The 19255-nt window shown below is 43.7% G+C and overlaps 2 protein-coding genes across 4 annotated transcripts in view; one reads left to right on the forward strand and one right to left on the reverse strand.

Annotated features, from left to right (window-relative positions):
* Positions 1 to 219: 219 nt before the first annotated feature.
* MCM4 (minichromosome maintenance complex component 4) lies at positions 220 to 14068 on the reverse strand. Of its 2 annotated transcripts, none has more exons than XM_075416188.1 (17): positions 14045 to 14068; positions 13471 to 13571; positions 13186 to 13344; positions 12182 to 12345; positions 11993 to 12091; positions 11747 to 11842; positions 11572 to 11667; positions 10968 to 11106; positions 10309 to 10529; positions 9671 to 9791; positions 6430 to 6689; positions 4161 to 4526; positions 3687 to 3814; positions 2165 to 2372; positions 1399 to 1627; positions 1148 to 1281; positions 220 to 773 (listed from the first exon to the last, which is right to left on the reverse strand). In XM_075416188.1, exons 2-17 carry the CDS (start codon positions 13538 to 13540, stop codon positions 681 to 683), a joined length of 2583 nt encoding a protein of 860 aa, XP_075272303.1. In that variant the 5' UTR covers positions 13541 to 13571; positions 14045 to 14068; the 3' UTR covers positions 220 to 680. The 2 variants fall into 2 exon arrangements, with proteins under 2 accessions (XP_075272303.1, XP_075272302.1); XM_075416187.1 differs by lacking the exon at positions 14045 to 14068 and adding an exon at positions 13715 to 13777.
* Positions 14069 to 14414: 346 nt separating this feature from the next.
* Positions 14415 to 19255, forward strand: part of PRKDC (protein kinase, DNA-activated, catalytic subunit) — a 94706-nt gene continuing 89865 nt past the window's right edge. The window contains exons 1-6 of one of the 2 annotated variants that reach the window (XM_075416189.1): positions 14415 to 14588; positions 15120 to 15196; positions 15304 to 15396; positions 17121 to 17195; positions 17704 to 17812; positions 19126 to 19238. In XM_075416189.1, coding sequence (XP_075272304.1) covers positions 14447 to 14588; positions 15120 to 15196; positions 15304 to 15396; positions 17121 to 17195; positions 17704 to 17812; positions 19126 to 19238 — 609 coding nt within the window. In that variant the 5' untranslated portion in view covers positions 14415 to 14446. The remainder of the gene's footprint in view (positions 14589 to 15119; positions 15197 to 15303; positions 15397 to 17120; positions 17196 to 17703; positions 17813 to 19125; positions 19239 to 19255) is intronic. The other variant, XM_075416190.1, reaches the window with a different exon arrangement.

Below are 19255 nucleotides of genomic sequence, written 5' to 3' on the forward strand. Positions count from 1 at the left end.
TTCAAGTAGCATCTATCTGCCATTTTTACATTGAGGATACTACCAAAGTACACGCAAGTAAAAAAAAAAAAGTGCAAAGCTCCTTCATGCTTGTAGAGAGCTTAAAAATTGCAGAATTCTAGATTGAAGAATGCTCAGCACAGGATGTGCTCATTTTCACTTGAAATGAATGCCAAAGAGCCCTTTTAAGTCCAAGAACTTTATTTCAAATTACAGCAGTACTAATAGTCAAATTGCATTTACTAAAAAGTCACTAAAAAGTCACTTAAGATGAATTTTTACAATTCAATTTGAAACACATAAAACGTTGTTACCATGTTCTACAAAACCTCATAAAAATATGTTGCACTTGACATAATCAGTAATTACATTTAGCTAAAATGTAAATACCATTACTCAGCTCAGGATTTTTTAGGTCCTTTGTAATTTCTTGTGCTGACAGTAGTGCCACTTAATCGTCGCTACATTTGTCATAGCAACTGATAGTAACAAATCTTGAAAATCTTGCAGACTAGCAATATAGAAAGTAAGGCGAAGTAAAGCCGTGACAGCCGGCTTGCAAGGAAAGGCTAAACTTGTCACAGCAAATGATAGTCCCAAGTCTTGAAGATCTTGCAGACTGACTTACTTAAGTAAGGCTAAGTAAAGCCGTGACAGCTGGCTTGCAAGGAAAAGCTAACTTACAACAGTCTAACAGTCTTTCCAGTGACCGTCAAGAAATCGTCATCAGCCAAGGCACGAAGCGCTTCTTCAAACATTTCCTTAGTAACAGCCTTAAAGAAAAGAAGTAAATCAAGTAAAGGTAGGCAGCGGGGGAGGGAGGAAATATTTTAAAGACTGTAGAAGTGCCTTATTTCCTACCAGTTTTCTTAAGAGTTTTTTAAACTTTAGTATGTTCTTTTCGCAATTTGAAATCTGGTCTGGAACCCTGAAGCTGAGTTTGCTATTTCAGAAGCCAGAATAAACTAAGATACAGCAAAGATTCAGCTCATTTATCCGTAGAATTGGCTCTCCGGTTACGTCAGTTGAAAAAAATAGTGTCTCCCTTTCCCTCCATAATGTGATTTGAGAACAAGATAATGCTGATTTTGAAAAAACACATGCTTTTAAAATTAATGAAACTGTAAAAACAAGGCAGGAAACTTACTGTATCAGACTGTGCTCGGAGATCATCGAAAAGCTGTTGGTACTTCAAAGCTGGTGTTTTACCCTTTGACTGGATAAGTTTCCTTAAGGCTTGAGCCAACTCCTCTTTCCGCTTACGGGCTGTGGCGCTCATTCCTTACAAAAAGAAAGAAAACAGCTTTTAGAAATAAACTAAGGAGGACAAGTTAAGCTACATTTTAAAATTACAAAAGCCCAATAACATCCCAGCTTTATCACTATGAAAACACAGACCTGTAGTAAGAATGGATATGTCCACAATTCCGGTCCTTGGATCAGTAGCAGACTGTTTCAGTGCTTCCCGATGGAGGCGTTTTGCTTCTTCTACATCAATTGTTTCAACTTTCTCAGAAAAGCGTACTTTAGCGTGTGCTTCTGCCAGTCGGATCAGAGACTCCAGTTGTCGAGGGTATGCAGAAACCATTCCTCTGCCACTACCAATCTTCCTCATGTCCACATATGCCTGAAAAGAAGAAAATAATTAAATATTTCAGTAAATCCTGTTATTTATATTATTTTCAGAGTCCCCTTTATCCCCCACCTCTTATTTCAGAATGTAAGCAATTCTGGCAGGCTGTTCCAAACACTATTTCTGCTCATATACCTTCAAATTCTTCTGCAACGAAGGATGACCACATCACATAGACACATTTCCCTTATAAAGCAATTAAGCCATGATAATGAGTCAAGTTTTGAATCACTTTAAAAACTTAGGACTAGTATATAATAGTGCTTGTGTCTGTACTACACATTTCATTTCAGTATAATTTTATGCCTTTTTTAATATGATAGAACCAAAACCAGCACGTCTGAAAGCTAATGATCATAGTTCTAAATGACTTTTATACTGAACCTTCTTTCCTTTATAAATACTGGTCATTTTTAGAGATGCTTGAATAGACTTGATAGAAAAATTATATATAAATAGGAAGCATACATATCAGGGGATTTTGCCATTTTTGACAAGGACTTGGAACATTATTAACAGCAACTCCTTTACCTCAATAAGGGCTTGGCTTGCTTCTTCACTTAACCTAGGATTTATGTAACTACGAGCATATGCAATGTAATCCCTCAACACTGCCATGTCCATGTATTCCTCCTCCATCTTTTCTTCACTTTGGTAGTACAGTGAAACCAAATGGCGAGCAAGACGTCTGTCATAAGCTTCATCACGTGGATCCAACATTAAAAAGATCAAGTCAAATCTGAACGAGATAAGAATCCAGTATTAGTGTGTATACTTTCCTGCCATTTAAAGTACTTTGTTTTAGGGTTTATGACTTAACAAGTAGAGGGAGGAGTTGACTGTTACCTGCTACTCTAAGCAAGACTTTCTCTATTAAACTGAATAGATAATTTTTCTAGAATTCTGGAAGTACAGAACAGCACAGTAGACTGGCTTTCATCCTATGGACTAGAAACTACAAAAGTGAGATACATTATGTAAAATTCAGATCCCGGGTTCAAGGCTGACAGTTTTTGTTTTCTTAAAAAAACAAAAAAAAAAAAACAGAAACCACACAAACCAAAAAATCCACACACATACCATATACGCAGAACAAACTTGCTGCTAAAGAAACTGCCCTGAAAGGCAACAGCATATACCTATATAGTTATTTTATGCATATAAAAACTAAGTAAATAAATACATGTATAAATAAAAAAGCACTTACACTTTAATCCCAAATAAAACTGTGTATCATGTACAAACAGTAGATTCATCTATGCTCAACTACAGGCAGACATTTTTAGCTAGACCGTCGTGTATTTTCATAACCTTAAATCCAATAAATGATGGAACTGAGATACTGCTCAAGCCTATTATCATTCAGTACACCCATACTAAGGTACCATTTGTCACTAAATGGCTAAGTTAAGCAGCTCTTGATTGAAATCTAAGCTGTAGCTCTCCTCAGACTATCCAGTATACCAGTGTACTTCAAATTTCCTAGCTAGTGTGGGAATTCCTCACAAGATGCAACTGCAGCACACAGTTTAATTTAGATCAGTAGATACTAAATGTAGCTCTAATAGCTGCCACCCAAAAGGCTAGCACTGCCACCTCCCTGACTGAATTCTACAGAACAACATGAAGCAGGCACAGATCTTCAGATCCTACCACCTCTGCTGCAAGTTCCCTAATCATCGGTTTCATTTTCAAAGTTTTATAGAGCTAAGAAAAACATCCTGAGTTTTCGAAGAAGTTATCAATGCTGTAAATTCCAGAATAACTCTCTTCTAGGAGATTATCGTGAAACAACAGAAAAAAACAATATACAAATAAATAAAGATATCCTTCAGTTCTCATCAGATCTTGTGTTCAAGGTCAGTATGTAAACAATAAAAGACAGTTCTCTGCTCACAGAGAAGCTGTAAAAACAGCATTTAAAATAAATGCTGCAGAAGTTTTCCACTATGCTACAAAGAGCACAATTGTTCTGTTCTACTATGTTTACTCATTTTCACAGAGGAAGAATAACATCTCATAAAAATGAGACATGCAAGTGGGAGCTGAGTACCTTGATAACAGCGTATGAGGAAGCTGGATATTTTCAATAGTCGTCTTTTTTGGATTCCACTGTGATTCTATAGGGTTAGCTGCTGCTAGGATAGACGTCCGAGCATTCAGTTGGCAAATAATTCCAGCCTGTCAAAATGAAAAACATTTCTGAAACCAGCTGCAGCTATGTGCCACCAACACTTCCCCCCCTCCGCCAACTTCGTGAGACCACCAGTGTTATTAAATGGGTTCTGTAGCGATAAACTGCATTGCAAAAACCTTTTAGAGCAAAGGAAGAACAAAAAACACCTGGAAATACTACAGTTTGCTGCAAAAGCCATGTTCTTCTGTAAATGAGTTGTTACATAATCTGGGATTGATCCACTGACAACAGAAAAGTGTAATCCTTTGTTGTTCTGGTAACTTCTTGGCTTCAGCTGCCTAGCAGATACCGTGCTTAGTGCAGAGAACCTGGAATTAAACAGAGACTCACCTTTGCGATGGAAAGAGTCTGTTGTTCCATCACTTCATGTAATACTGATCTTGTGCTTTCATTCATTTTATCAAACTCGTCAATGCAGCAAATACCATTATCACTGAGTACTAGTGCACCTGTCTGAAGAACCAGTTGCCGTGTTTCTGGATCCTTCATCACATACGCAGTAAGACCAACTGCACTTGAGCCTTTGCCAGATGTGTACTGGCCTCGAGGAACCAGGTTATACACATACTGGAGCAGCTGTGATTTACTCGTACCAGGATCGCCACAGAGAAGAATGTTGATCTCAGCACGAAAATTGCCTCTTCCTGTCTGAGTAAAATCCTTTCTTGATCCCCCAAAAAGCTGAAGCAGAATACCCTACAAAATCAAAACATCACATAACAGAGCAAATCCAGCTGTTGAACTGAAACATCTAATGAACTGAAACATCACTAAAATTAACTCAGAAGTGAAAGAAAACACTTGGAAAGTGTTTTTAGAAGTCTTTCATTCTTTATAGATATCCTCAATTCCAGTTAATTACAAACATATAGTTAAACTGCTAGGTCCTACAAACTGAGCTTATAATTAAAGTTTCAAATTAGATTTGTTCTAAATCTATTCAAAAACTTAGGTAATCAAAATTTTGATAACATTCTACTGACAACAGGAAATCCAGAAAAACTATTGTTTTCCCTAAGACTATGTTTAATCTAGGACCAAAAGTATTATTACCTCTTTTTGTATCATTAACAAGTGCCATTTTTATAATCTTTTTTAGTTACAACTAACCAAGTATTTTCTTCTCAGGAAAACTGCTTTACTGTGTTACGTTACTTCAATAAAAGTTCTTTACTTGCACATAAAGATTAAAAGTGTTTAAGGTCTTTATTTCACTGGAATTTACCATCGCTTCCACCTTTATACTTCCTAAAAAAAAGTGTATGCTTGCAGTGTTAGTAAAGAAATAAAAGTCAAGAACTTCCAGTATTTTGAAAGTACTGGAATTATTAGTATGAACATATGCTTGCAATTTTATCAGTTAGCTAGAATTCCCAAGGAGGATTTTTTTTCCTTTTCAAATTTACTAGTTTAAAAATTTACCATTTCCTAGTATTTTTTTTCTCTCTGGGAGCATATATATGCTAGATAGTCAATGAAAAAAAAAAAGTGATAGTCAGTGACAACGACAGCTAGAAACAGCAAGGAAAAAAGTGAAGAAAACCATACACTGTTTCATGTAAAGCCTCTGCACAGTTCCTTACAGCACAGAAACCTTGCAGGGGTATGGAATGAGCTATTTCTGTTAGTTCTGTTCTCACTCAGAACAACTTGCAGAGATCAGTAAAACCTGTTCAGTAGTTCTAAGAAGCATGACCTGCCCCGTTACGTTCGTCAAGGCCCCCGAGTATTGGTGCTCCCAGACATGCGGGTTTCAAGCACTTTGAAGTATTAAAGATAGAAATTTTTTATGTTGTTGTGAAGAGATTTTGGTCAGAACCTGAAGATCTCCCTTAATGAAGGGTCTCTAGCTTTCCTCAGCTCCACCCACTACACCTGATGTGCCTTATTAGTGTGGTGAGGAGATAATGACAAATGGAATTGTTGTTATTTTATTTCCATTTCAGCAGGAAATCATTGTATGGCCTTGAATTCAAGTTCTAGCCATTTAAGAAACTTGTGAACAATGATAATGTGTAAATCTATACAGAAAAAAAACAAAGGAATATACTTGAAAGGGATTGTTTGGTGTCTGACATTACCTTCATACCCGCTACTGACTGTGGTTTCTGCACTGATAAAGTAGTACCTCAGTTGAGCATTTTATTGGAACAGTTCCTTCTTGGATACATCTAAGCAATTGTTTTAACATCCCGTAAGTAAAGGTCAACCACATGTCATTGTAAAGCCACTGTTCTCCTGTGGATGCCTCTTTTCAGCAGTCACTTACTATGTTACAGCTACTTATTTTTATTTGATCACCAGTAATCTGGACTTTCTAGAACACCCAAGATGCATACTGCAATTGAGTCTTCCCAGTTCTGCTGTTTTCCTGCCTTTTTAATATCCTCCCCCTAATTAGGACTTCTTAATACCATGAAAAGAATTATGATACACTTACAACCAACTCCATCCTGACAAGACCATGAAGTTTTAAGACTGCTCAAGACACAGTTTTTTGAATTTTGAAGCCTCAAGTAATTTCAATAGCAAACAATAATTACAAATGTACTTGCATATAAATATATTGCTTATAAGAGAAATACAGATTTTGATTCACCTTTTTGATGTCTTCATGCTCATAGATACTTGGGGCCAATGCTGAAGAAAGTCTATCATATATGTCTGCTTTTTTAGAAAGCTCTTTTAGAATTCCCACACGTTCCTCTGTAAACATTTTTTGCTCTGTTTCCTCATCAACACCATGCAGGCGTTTTGAATCTGTCTTGCGATAGTGTATGACATCAATGTGGGTCTTATAGACAGATTTTACGTTGCTGACCCTTGGATTGACCCGAATTGGGACTGCCCTGTAGATACCTAAATAGAATGTTTAATCGCAGCATTAGATAAGAAACATCATAATTCCAAAGCACAAAAATTTTACATTTTCCCTTGACAAGCTTTTCAAAATGGCCTAAATACTTTAGTCACTTTATTTCCCAGTCAATGGAACATAGTGAAGTCGTCTAGACCATATTTTTGCAGGTTCATACATGTTTAACATTCCTATCACAAGCGTTCTCAACAAGGAATATGCTTAAGTGTTTTGAAAAAAGTTAAGGCTTCATGTTTTTGAAAGTCCAGCTCTGATGTCTCAAGTCAGCATATCCCCTTTTATAAGTGCCAAATTTAATAATAGATTTCTAAGGCATCTCTAACAGCTAGCAGTACAGCAGTTTTTGAAGCAAAGTGGTTTATAAAGTGTAGTTACAGTATCACAAAGCTTACTCTACGTTACCACTCTTCCTGACAGCAGACACTATTTAAGATACTGCTTCTTCCTCACCTACATTCTCAAAATGACTGAATCGTCAAGGTCAGAAGGGACCTCTGGAGATTGTCTAGCCCAACCACAGGCTCAAGCTCGAGTCAGCTGGAACAGGCTGCTAAAGGCCACATCCAGTCAGGTTCTGAATATCTCTAAGGATGGTAAAGGGTAGGAAGGCTCTGCAGAGCCATCTGGAAAGGCTGGATGGATGGACTGAGGTCAACTGCGTGAGGTTCAACAAGGCCAAGTGCCGGGTCCTGCACTTGGGTCACAACAACCCCATGCAACACTACTGGCAGGGGGAGGAGTGGCTGGAAAGCTGCCCGGCAGAAAAGGACCTCAGGGTGTTGGTTGACAGCCAGCTGAACATAAGCCAGCAGTGTGCCCAGGAAGGCCAACGGCATCCTGGCTTGTATCAGGAATAGTGTGGCCAGCAGGAGTAGGGAGGTGATTGTGCCCCTGTACTTGGCACTGGTGAGGCTGCACCTTGAGTGCTGTGTTCAGTTTTGGGCCCCTCACTACAAGAAGGACATGGAGGTGCTGGAGCGTGTCCAGAGAAGGGCAACGAGGCTGGTGAGGGGTCTAGAGAACAAGTCTTGTGAGGTGCGGCTGAGGGAGCTGGGGCTGTTTAGTGTGGAGAAGAGGAGGCTGAGGAGGGACCTTATTGATCTCTACAACTACCTGAAAGGAGGTTGTAGTGAGGTGGGTGTTGGTCTCTTCTCCCAGGTAACTAGTGATAGGACGACAGGCAGTGGCCTCAAGTTGCATCAGGGGAGATTTAGATTGGATATTAGGAAAAATTTCTTCATTGAAATAGTGGTCAAGCATTGGGACAGACTGCCAAGGGAGGTGGTGGAGTCACCATCCCTGGAGGTGTTCAAGAAACGTGCAGACGTGGCACTTCAGGATATGCTTCAGCAGGCGTGATGGTTGGACTTGATGATCTTAGAATCATTAAGGTTGGAAAAGTCCTCTGTGATTCACACAGCATCTCCAGGCAACCTGTGCTGGGGCTTGACACCCAAACACTAAAAATTTTCTTATGTTTAACTGAAACTTCCTGTTTTTCAGCTCGTGCTCACTGCCTCATATCCTGTCACAGGGCACCACTGAAAAGAGGGTGGCTCTGTCTTCTTGACACCACCCCACCCCCCAAATCAGGTATTTATAAACACACTGGTACAATCCTCCTGAGTATTCTCTTCTCCAGGCTGAGCAGTCCCAGCTTTCTCAGCCTTTCCATATATGAGAGAGTATCCAGTTATCATCATGGCCTTTTGCTGAATTCATTCCAGTATGTTCATGTCTCCCTTGTACTGGAGAGCCCAGAACTGGACACAGTACTCCAGATGGGGCCTCACCAGTGCTCAGTAGAGGGGAAGGATCACCTCCCTTGACCTGCTGGCAACACTCCTCCTAATGCAGCCCAGGAAGATGTTGGCTGAATGGCAACACAAGCATCTGGTCTATCAAGCACTGCTGCCTTCCAGTTTTGCTTTTGTCTGCAAGTTTGCTGAGGGTGCACTCTGTCCCATCACCCAGGTCATTAGGGAAGAAATCCAGCAGTGCTTGGCCCCAGCACTGACCCGCAGGGTACGCCCATAGTGACCGACCTCCAGCTGGACTTTGTGCTACCAATCATAATGCTTTGAGCCCAGCAGCTCTGCCAGTTTTTAGCCCATCTCACTGCCCACTGATCTAACCCATACACCATCAGTTTGTCTATGAGGATGTTATCATAGAATGCTTTGGGTTGGAAGGGAAGTTTAGAGGCCATCTAGTCCAACCAGCCTGCAGTAAGCAGGGACATCTTCAACCAGATCAGATTGCTCAGAGCCCCGTCCAGCCTGACCTTCAGTGTTGCCAGGGATGGGACCTCTACCACCTCTCTGGGCAACATCTGCCAGTGTTTCACCACCCTCATGGTAAATAATTTCTTCCTTATATCCAGTCTAAATCTTTTCTTCCTCCTAACTAGTCTGAAGCTACCCTCTTTTAGTTTAAAACCATTGCCCCTTGTCCTATCACAACAGGCCCTGCTAAAAAGTTTGTCCCCATCTTTCTTATAAGCCCCTGTTAAATACTGAAAGGCCACCATAAGGTCTCCCCAAAGCCTTCTCTTCTCATGTTATGGGAGACAGTGGTGAAAGCCTTGCTAAAGCCGAGATAAACAACACCCACTGCTCCAGTCATGTCATTGTAGAAGGTTGTTATCCACTGTAAATCCATGCTGAATACTCCCAATCACCTTCTTGTCCTTCATACAGTTAAAAATGGTTTACAGGATTATTTGCTGTATCGCCTCCCCAGGGGTCAAGATGAGGCTGACTGGCCTGTAGTTCTCCAGGTCTCCTCCTTGCCCTAGGAGTGACATTGGCTTTCTTCTATTAGCCTAGCCAGGCACCATGACTTTTCAAAGATAACCGAATGGCCTTGCAAAGACAGCGGCCAGCATGCATCCTATTAGGTCCCTTTATAGACAGTTCAGACCAGTGAAAAAGGAGGATGGAAATACTCAACAGAGTCTTACCTGTGACATTAACTCTATCACCTGGCTGAACTTTATCAACAAGGTCATTGTGAGCAAACAGCGCAACCGTATGAGGGGTCTGTCCAGCTGGCATATCTTCAGGAGACTCCTGCAGTTTGATCTAGCAAAAAAACATTAAGTTTTAGTTTCAGAAAAGCAAAGCTCTTCCACAGAGCATAGAACAGAATCTTGTATTAGCAGCCTTCAGCATAATTTTGAATCAGGAACATTTCTCAAGAACCAAATACACCCAGGCAAACAGCAAAACTGATTACTAATAAAAACATACGATGAAAATGAGAATTCTGCTAGTTGTTCCTGGTATTGCTCAAATGCTGTTACAGACAAGATTCATCCAGTCCAGATAGATGTGGACATACTATATATAAAGGGGCTTCCATATGGAAACATTAAGATGCATACATACTTCATTTCATCCTTTTAATGCATTTCTTCTCCAAAGGATACTTGCCCTTTGGGTAAGTTATTTCAGCTGCTCTTGTGTTCCAAAACACATTTCCCATGTCAAAACATTCAGTCTCAAGATACATACGTTAATGCTATCGATGATATTAGGGGGGTGAGGGAGCAAAAATTAGAAATTGTTTCACTTTAGCCACTGCCTAAGCGCAACGTACCATCTGTTTGTCAGAGAACATGGATCGATTGTGAATCAGTGCCATACTGTGCGTTGTGTTACAGTTCTTGCACACTGATGGTTCAGCAATCCTGCCACGATCGATTTCCACTCTGGTGGTGAAAGCGCAAACCTGGCATTTAAAGAAAGCTTCTTGCATCTCAGGAATTAACTGGGAGCTTCTGATGACCATACCACTGATGGTGATAAGCTGATCGATATCTAGAAATATTGAGACTTGTGTCATCACTTCACACTGTTAAAATTTAAAATAACCTTCAAATTCCTGTTACGTTAGTTTTCACGTGGGAGGCAGACATTTGGTTAGGTACTAGTATTTTGCCTAAGATAAAGCAAAAAGAATCATATATGCATAGTACAATTACTCAAATTTACAGAAGTATTTATACAAAAGACAGACTCTTTCACGCTTGTGGAACTACAAACATGAGTAGCTGATGCCAGGAAACACTTCCTTTATGGGCAGATTACTCTGCATTTGGGCTCTGAAGCATTTGCTTCTGAAACAAACTTGTATAAACCAAAGACATTGGTCTGGATGGACCACAAGTACAGTTTTATACAGTCTTCGTTAACATTCAATAAGCTTATATAAATCCTTAAGATTCTTTCCGACGCGATAAGTAATCAAAAGTTTACCTTCAGGGTTCAGACTTCTCATATTCCTGGTTTTCAGGGCATTATATGGCCTTACTTGAATTTGATGTTCTAATATTGAGTCAGGGTAACGATCAAAAAAGATCTCATTGGCAGCCATGTCAAATGTTGGGATAACTTCCTGTGTAAAATTGTTAAAAACAGTTAAGCTTAGAAGTTAAAAAAAAATAAAATCATAGAATGAAGTATTTTTGCATAAAGCATTTTACGTGCTTCTGATCAGCCAGGGATGACTAAAAGTTATGCCAGCTGAGCATTTTCCTACATGATAGGAAACTTACTGTTTAGAGGAGGTTTATTCATTTATGTATTGCAAAGGAGAAAGGAAAAAAAAGAAACACCAAAACACACAACCAACCACAAGACTCTGAACACTGCAGTTTACCAGCTAGTTTTGCACGAGGTACGCATAGCAATATTTACCATCAAATTTTAACTCCTATGAAACAAGGCATTTTATATTAAGTAAAAAAAGTCAGAGATTACACTGAACATGCAAAGTACACACTGCATTTAAACAAACATACTAGAAGCCAGGAATACGAAAGGGCCACTTGAAAGCCAGAACACAAGTGCGCTACTTCACCTGAGGATAGCAGATCAGTTGCCTGTAAAGATTTTCATCAAATGATCTTAGATGGTCACAATTTACATTCAGGAATGGTTCCCCAACCATATTAATCTGCAAGATATTTGAAAAGAAATCTTTAGCTCAGTGGGCTGCAAGACTAAGAAAGAACGGTTATGTTTCGCTGTGGTACCTCTTCAAGTCGTTGCATGTAGCGTGGCTCATTAAGATCCAAGCCAATGTCTTCATCCTCTTTAGCCAGCGGATCAATGAAACGCTGAAGAAATCTCTGAATGTCAGAGGTAACAGGAAGACAGAAGGGAAAGATGAGCAGAATTTAGTAGTACAAACACCTACTTTATATCAGATTTAACTAATATGTATTTAAATCAAACTAGCTTTTCATTTAGAAAAAGGAAAAAATAAGTTGTTAACCCACCTGGAATTTTTCTTTGCATGAAGCTACGTTAACATCCGTTCCCCAAATAACAAGCTTTTGTCCAAGAGACTGCTCGGTTGCTACTACGTCCTCAGCCGGCTGCGCGGAAACAAATTACGCATACACAAACATGCATGTAGTTGTTTAAAAAGAAGTTGTCAGGTACAAAATCCGGAGACGTCTACCTACCCCATCCGAGTGTAAGTCGACTTGTCTGGCTTTACGGACCGAGCCAAGATCCGGCCTCTGCCTCACCGGAGTTCCTCGTACACCACTCCGTGGAGTACCCTCCACCCTGGAGCTGGGCGTGCCATAGGTCAGAGGCGAACTGATATCAAAGTCAAGAGGAATGGCTGTAAAAAGAAAAAAAAAAAAAAAAAGAGCTTTATTATGATTATTAAGACATTTGCGTTTAGAGGAGACTGGAATTCAGCCTCTGCATTTGTCTCATCATTCTTCTAAATCTACTGCTGTAGAATCATAGAATGGTTTGGGTTGGAAGGGACCTTAAAGTTATCTGGTTCCCACCCCCTGCCATGAGCAGAAACATCTTCCACTAGACCAGGTTGCTCAGAGCTCCATCCAACCTGGCCCTGAACACTGCCAGGGAGGGGGCAGCCACAGCTTCTCTGGGCAACCTGTTCCAGTCTTTGACCACCCTCACAGTGAAGAATTTCTTCCTAATATCTCATCTAAATCTGCCCTCTTTCAGTTCAAAGCCGTTCCCCCTTGTCCTATCACTACAGACCCTTGTGAAAAGCCGCTCTCCATCCTTCCTGTAGGCCCCTTCAGGTACCGGAAGGCTGCTATAAGGTCTCTCTGGAGCCTTCTCTTCTGCAGGCTAAACAGCCCCAACTCCCTCAGCCTGTCCTCCTAGGAGAGGTGCTCCAGCCCTCTGATCACCTTCGTGGCCCTCCTCTGGACCCGTATCATCAGCCAATTCCAGTGGTTTGTTAACACAGCGTCAGTAAATAAGTGCAGTGATAACGATGCTGCCGGTCTACCGAGAACTTTTCTTTGCGTTAACATCTCTCCAGAGAGACCCCGGGTTTTACTCCAGCTTTGCTGCAGAACTTCAAAGCGGTACCGCATTTTAAAGCCACATCGGTGTTCAAGCACGGAAAGGCGCGCCCCCGCCATGCCCCCCGCCAGCGCGGCCCGCAGTGGCGCGACCGGCCCCCGCCCCGCCGTACCGGAGTGCCGGAACTGCGGCGGGCTGGAGAAGAGCGCGTCGGGGCCGCCGGGGCTCTGCGCGTCGGCGGGCGGGGAGGTGGGCAGGGGCTGCAGGTCTCCCGTGGAGGTGGGGTCGTCCGTGCGGCGCTTCTGCGAGGGAGGAGAGCGGCCATCCGGTGCTGCCAGACACAAGCGGAGCGGGCGCTCAGGCCGAGGGACGGGCACGGCGGCCGGGAGCGCGGCCCCGCGGGCTGGCCCCGGCCCCGGCCGCCTTCCCCCCGGGCCCGTCCCACCGCAGCACTTACGAGTCGGGGGGTTGCTGCCCCGGCCGCGCTTGCCGCGGCGGCGGCTGGGGGTGGAGGCGGGCGAGGACATGGCGCTGCTGCGGCTCCCGCGGCCGTCCTACCTGCGGGGGAGCGGCGAGAAGAACGCGGGCTGCGGGCGCTCCGCCACCGGCCGCACCCTCAGCCCGCACCCGCGGGACCCCCGCCCTCTCCCCGCACGGGCCGAGCGCGGAGCCGCCGGGAAGAGCAGGGACCCCGCACCCACCTCCGCGGCCCCCAGCAGCCCTCGGACACCCCGCGCCAAGCGAGTCGCCGGCGCGCGCGCTCGCGGGCTTTCTGGCCAATGGCGAGGCGCGATCGCAACGGGAGCGCCCAACTGGCTTAGAAAGGGGGAGGGGGTGGAGAACGAAGAAGGAAAGGAGGAAGGAGGTGAACTCTCCGGGCCCCCAAGGTGACGGTCGCGCCGGCTCGAGCCGCCGCAGCACGGACAGAAGTGTGCTGCGGGGTGGTTCTTGCGCTGCGAGACGGAGCCTGTCCTCAGAAAGCGCACATCGCCCCCCGCCCCCCTCCAAGCCCAGAGTGGAACCGCCCCCACCTGACCGACTTTCGCGGCAAAACTAGTCCTGCGGTCGGGCAGGGACGCGTGGGGAGGTCGGAACAGTCCATTCTCCACGGGGGGGGGGGGGGGGAGAGACAGTGCTTTCAGGTTGCGGCATGCGCGCGTACTGAGCCGATCCTGCGGCGAGAGGCAGAAAGATGCCCCAAACCGTTTCCGCTGTCACCGCCCGTTAGGCGATCGTGCCGCCCGTGTCGCCCCCGTCTGCTCGGCATGGTCTGGCCGAGGTCTACCCGCGTTTCTGCCTCGGAGTGCACCAGTCCCGATACCGCAGCGTGTGTACCCGCCTTCCCCCCCCTCTCCGCTGGCTGCGTTGGATCCGGCCGGGGGCGGTCGCTTCGCGCCTGCTTCCGCCCCCCTCCGCGGCCGGCCTGGGGCAGCATGGCCGGCGTCCAGGAGTACCTGCTCCAGCTGCACCGCTGCCTGCAGCCCGGGGATGTCGCCGGCGCGGCCCTGCACGGCTACAGCCTGCTCCGCAGCCTGGGCGAGACCTGCCTCACCAGCCCGGCGGGCAGCGCGCAGGGTGCGCTCTCGGGCCCGGCCCGGCCCGGCCTGGCCGGGGGGTGGCGGCGGGGGCTGGGGGGCCTCGGGGGCTCTGGGCGAGGCCTGGGCCGGTCTTTGCCTCGCTGGTGGCCGCAGAACAGCAGCTGCGAGGCTTGGGAGGGCTCGTTAACGTTCGGGGGAAACACCCCCCCCCCCCCCCCCGATTTCTTGTCTCAGCGTGGCGCCTGAGGGCGGCTGGCGTGACACGGAGGGTTGGTTCCGCGGGAGGGACGGCCTCTGCCCCCAAATAGCCATTTCCCGTGGTAAAAATGCCTGGGTACGAGCCCCTCTCTGCCGACCTGCCCCCGCCTTAGATTGTCCCGCAGGGCCTGCGCCCGGCTCCGCGGGGAGGTCGGGAGCTCCCGCCTGGAGCTGCGGTTTCTCTGGTGGCCGGCGGCAGCCCCGGCCGAGGCGGTGAAGGCGCCCTCTGCCCCAGGAGACGGGCTGAGGGGTGCCCAGTCCTGCCTGCTCCGGAGAGGAAACCAACCGCCTGCCCTTTGCTTCCCCCCAGCGCTGCACCTGTCCCTGCTGTTCTCCCAAGAGCACGGCTTACTCCTTTTCATCCACAGATCCCTCGGCATCGAGGAGGTGAGCTGGTAAACTGTAATTCTTAAAGAAATGTTGAGATAGTGCTATGTGAACAGCATGTTATATTACATGTGCTAAAACTATGTGGGGTTTTTTTGACTTTTCAGTTTCGAGATTGCAGGGAAGAAGCATTGAAGTTTCTTTGTGTCTTCATGGAAAAAGTTGGTGACAAAGTTCATCCTTATGCCTGTAACATTAAGGTGGGTAAAGGAAAATTATTTCCTGAAGGTCTTTGGCGGATGGTTGAAACAATTCTAGCATAAGTACAGAATCACAGAATGGTAGGGGCTGGAAGGGACCTCTGTGGATCATCTAGTCCACCCCCCCTGCTGAAGCTGGGTCACCTGCAGCAGGCTGCACAGGACCACATCCAGGCAGGTTTGGAATATCTCCAGAAAAGGAGAATCCACAGTCTCTCTGGGCAACCTGTTCCAGGGCTCCATCACCCTCTGAGGGAAGAAATTCTTCCTCATGTTCAGAAGGAACTTCCTATGCTTCAGTTTGTGCCCGTTGCCCCTCGTCCTGTCACTGGGCACCACCACCATTCTGGTGGGTCTCATGCCGTAACAAATTTGTAACTATCCTTCACCCCTCCTGGTCTGCCTTACCCTTCTCCAGTGTTCTTGTTAGAGCTGAAATAATTTAATTGACATAAAGTGTAATTAATACAACACAGAAGTGTGGAATTGTTTCTTCAACTAGAGAATTTTATTAACTCCTCTTTATATAACATAACTGGTACTCACAGAATCATAGAATGCTAAGGGCTGGAAGGGACCTTACAGATCATCTAGTTCCAACCCCCCTGTCATGGGTAGGGGCACCTTCCACTAGACCAGGTTGCTCAAAGCCCCATCCAGCCTGGTCTTGAACTGAGGGGGCATCCACAGCTTCTCTGGGCAGCCTGTCCCAGTGTCTCACCACCCTCAGAGTAAAGAATTTCTTTCTTGTATCCAATCTAAATCTACTCTCTTTCCAGTTTAAAGCCATTATCCCCTGTCCTATCACCACACACCCTTGTAAAAAGTCCCTTTCCAGCTCTGTTGCAGGCCCCTTCAGGTAGTGGAGGGCTGCTACAAGGTCTCCCTGGAGCCTTCTCTTCTCCAGGCTGAACAGCCCCAACTCTCTCAGCCTTTCCTCACAGGAGAGGTGCTCCAGCCCTCCAGTCATTTTTGTGGCCTCCTCTGAACCTGCTCCAACAGGTCCATGTCTTTCCTGTGTTGAGGGCTCCAGAGCTGGATGCAGGACTCCAGGTGGGGTCTCACCAGAGCAGAGCGGAGGGGCAGAATCACCTCCCTCAACCTGCTGGCCACGCTGCTTTTGATGCAGCCCAGATTTGATTTTGAAAACAGATTATTGAAAATAATAGTTATTTATACAGACTAAATTAAGAATTCAGGTGTAATGTTTTTAGGTGTAATATTTTAAACGTTTCTGTAGGTGATGGTTAGTTTTAAATAGTGATTTTAAAAAAAATTTCCTGCATAGTTGTTACTTTTGCAATATATGCAGAAATTGGTGGAAATTACAATATCTCTAACAATGAGGTTCCTTGAGTCTAGATTACTGAATATACTGCTTTGCATAGGAATGTTTGACTGCACCACTGCATTTTCTGATCTCAAATTGGTAGCTACGTATTGTAAGGAATGATAGTATGGAGGCAGAAAATTTGCTATGTGTGCCCTTTATTCCAGAAACTGCACTTTGCTTGAGCTGGGATTTGTTATAATGTTAGACAGTGCTACAGTGTTGTCAGTGAAGCCACTTTCAGGACTGGATATTTTTATTGGTTTAGTCTTTTTTGAAAACCTTAAACCTGTTAGGAACAGATACTTTGTAGCGGTAGATGAATACATTGTTATCTTTGAATTCCTTGCTCTACTTACAAGTATTACAATGTCACATTTCCCTTCCTATCTAGAGAACTTGCATGAGTGTTTATACAAAAGAGAGAGCAGCAAAATGTAAAATCCCAGCTCTGGAACTTCTGATTAAGGTAAATGCATTTTATAAACTTCTCTTGTTTCTAGAAAGAGTAGAAAATCTGTTGTATTACTATAGTTGTGCTATATCACGCAGAAAATCAGTATAGTCTGCAGTAGCAAGTGAATAGTGATAGTGTTGGCTTTACAGCGACAGTGAGAGAAATACAATATGATAAAGGCTACTGCAGACTTCCTAAGGCTATGCTCTTGTGGAGTTTATGTACCTATATATATATGATTATACTGTCTATAATTTTTGTGTAGGTGATATATAATATATATAATGAATCAAAAATTATAAATTTTGTGTTTATATGTGTACAGGAAGGTAATTTGTTGTTAAAGTAAATTTCATGCAAATACTCTTTCCTGGACCGGTCACCTTAAATCTCTGTCGTTGAATAGCATACTTAAGCTGAAGTTACACATACGAAATGTGGTTTTATTTAGACCAATTAGGATTGTGGTAGTGATAGTAATGAGTTTCCTAAATTTTCATTTTTTTTTAATCTATCATAGTTGCTCCAAAGTTTACGACGTTCCTGTCTGATGGAAGAAATGAAAGTTGGGGAGATATTTAATAAATTTTATGGGGAACTTGCCATAAAAAGTAAAGTTTCTGATACGGGTAGGCTTTAGTTTTTTCTGTCAATGTTCTTTGTGTTATTTACACTCAGTTTTTGTTGGATTGTACCCCGTGAAAATGTATAATTGTTATTCTCATGGCAAATGTGTTTAAAAATGGTAGCTGTCATGCCTTAGAACTAGTAAAATTTGTTCAGGTCTTCTGATCGTGATCAGTTATTTGTTCCCCAGCAGACATGTATTCTCATATATATACATGTGTGAGAATGTAATATATATGAGCATGCAAGTATTATTTTTATATATATATATATATATATAAATGAGCTAACATGAGGGAGAAATCGTATAACTGAGTTAAGTGATGGCAGTTCATACTGAATTCAAGTGTGGATCTGGTTTAGGATTCCCAATGTAAAAGAGTGTTTGTATGTCTAATCTGTTGTTATTTGTCCCTGAATGTCTAAATCCTGAAAGTAATTCCAGCTTTCTTGTTGTTAACCAAGCTAACTTTGCTAGGCTCTTGAATTTTTTTTTTTTCCAGGTTCAGTGCTAACCTGGTGCATCTGAACCTTGGAAGTTACTCTTATACCTGTTTCATAACTATACGCATATATTCCCCTGTAACTTTGAGCCTTAAGAGTAGTCCTGGTCCCGCCAGTGCGTGCTCTTAGCAAAAGCAGAGGCTTGCCTGTCCCTGTTAAAGCTCGTATAAACCCCAGCTCTGTTGCTAAAACTCTTTGTAACCTTATTACAACCCTGACTAGTTTTGTCCTCGGAGCTGCGGGTTTTTTTCCTGCTTCAGTTGCCTCTAATATGAACTCATCAGTTCCTGTCTTTCCTAATTATGTTACTTATGATGTTAAGCATACTAATATGAGCTCTAGTTTGATTGTCTTGGCTAGTTACAGCTGAAATCTTTGCTTGGCAGGTCTAGCCTTCACAAAATTTGCTGCGCCTGCATAGAGCTCTTTAGTCTGAACTCAAGCCTAGAAACTTCTGCTAGCTGTTGGCCTTAACCCTGGTGGTACTTAAAAGACCCAGCATAACCTCAAGGCCAGCAGCAAACTTGCATTAGTGGTAAATGCTTCCTCAGTGCATATGGCCTTTATTAATGAGTTTTCTAAACCACGTTTAACTAATTAATGTGAGAGGAGGATGCATCTCACGTCATTATGTAGATATATATATGTATGTACATCATAAAGAGCCGTCTTTTCCACATGCTAATCACCAATTAAAATGAAACCATCAGGATGGTTTTCTCATGGTTGCAAGTTACATAGGAATTGCAATGGAAATGTCAAAGTATTGATTTCAGTAATAATATTGTAATAATATTAAATTACTTTCTAGTACTGGAGAAGATTTATGAGCTTCTGGGAGTTTTGGGAGAGGTCCAGCCTAGTGACATGATTAACAACTCCGAAAAACTATTCCGAGCTTATCTGGGAGAGCTTAAAACACAGGTATGATTGGAATTTCT

The sequence above is a fragment of the Opisthocomus hoazin genome, chromosome 3, assembly GCF_030867145.1.
Source record: "Opisthocomus hoazin isolate bOpiHoa1 chromosome 3, bOpiHoa1.hap1, whole genome shotgun sequence".
Classification (NCBI taxonomy): Eukaryota; Metazoa; Chordata; class Aves; order Opisthocomiformes; family Opisthocomidae; genus Opisthocomus; species Opisthocomus hoazin.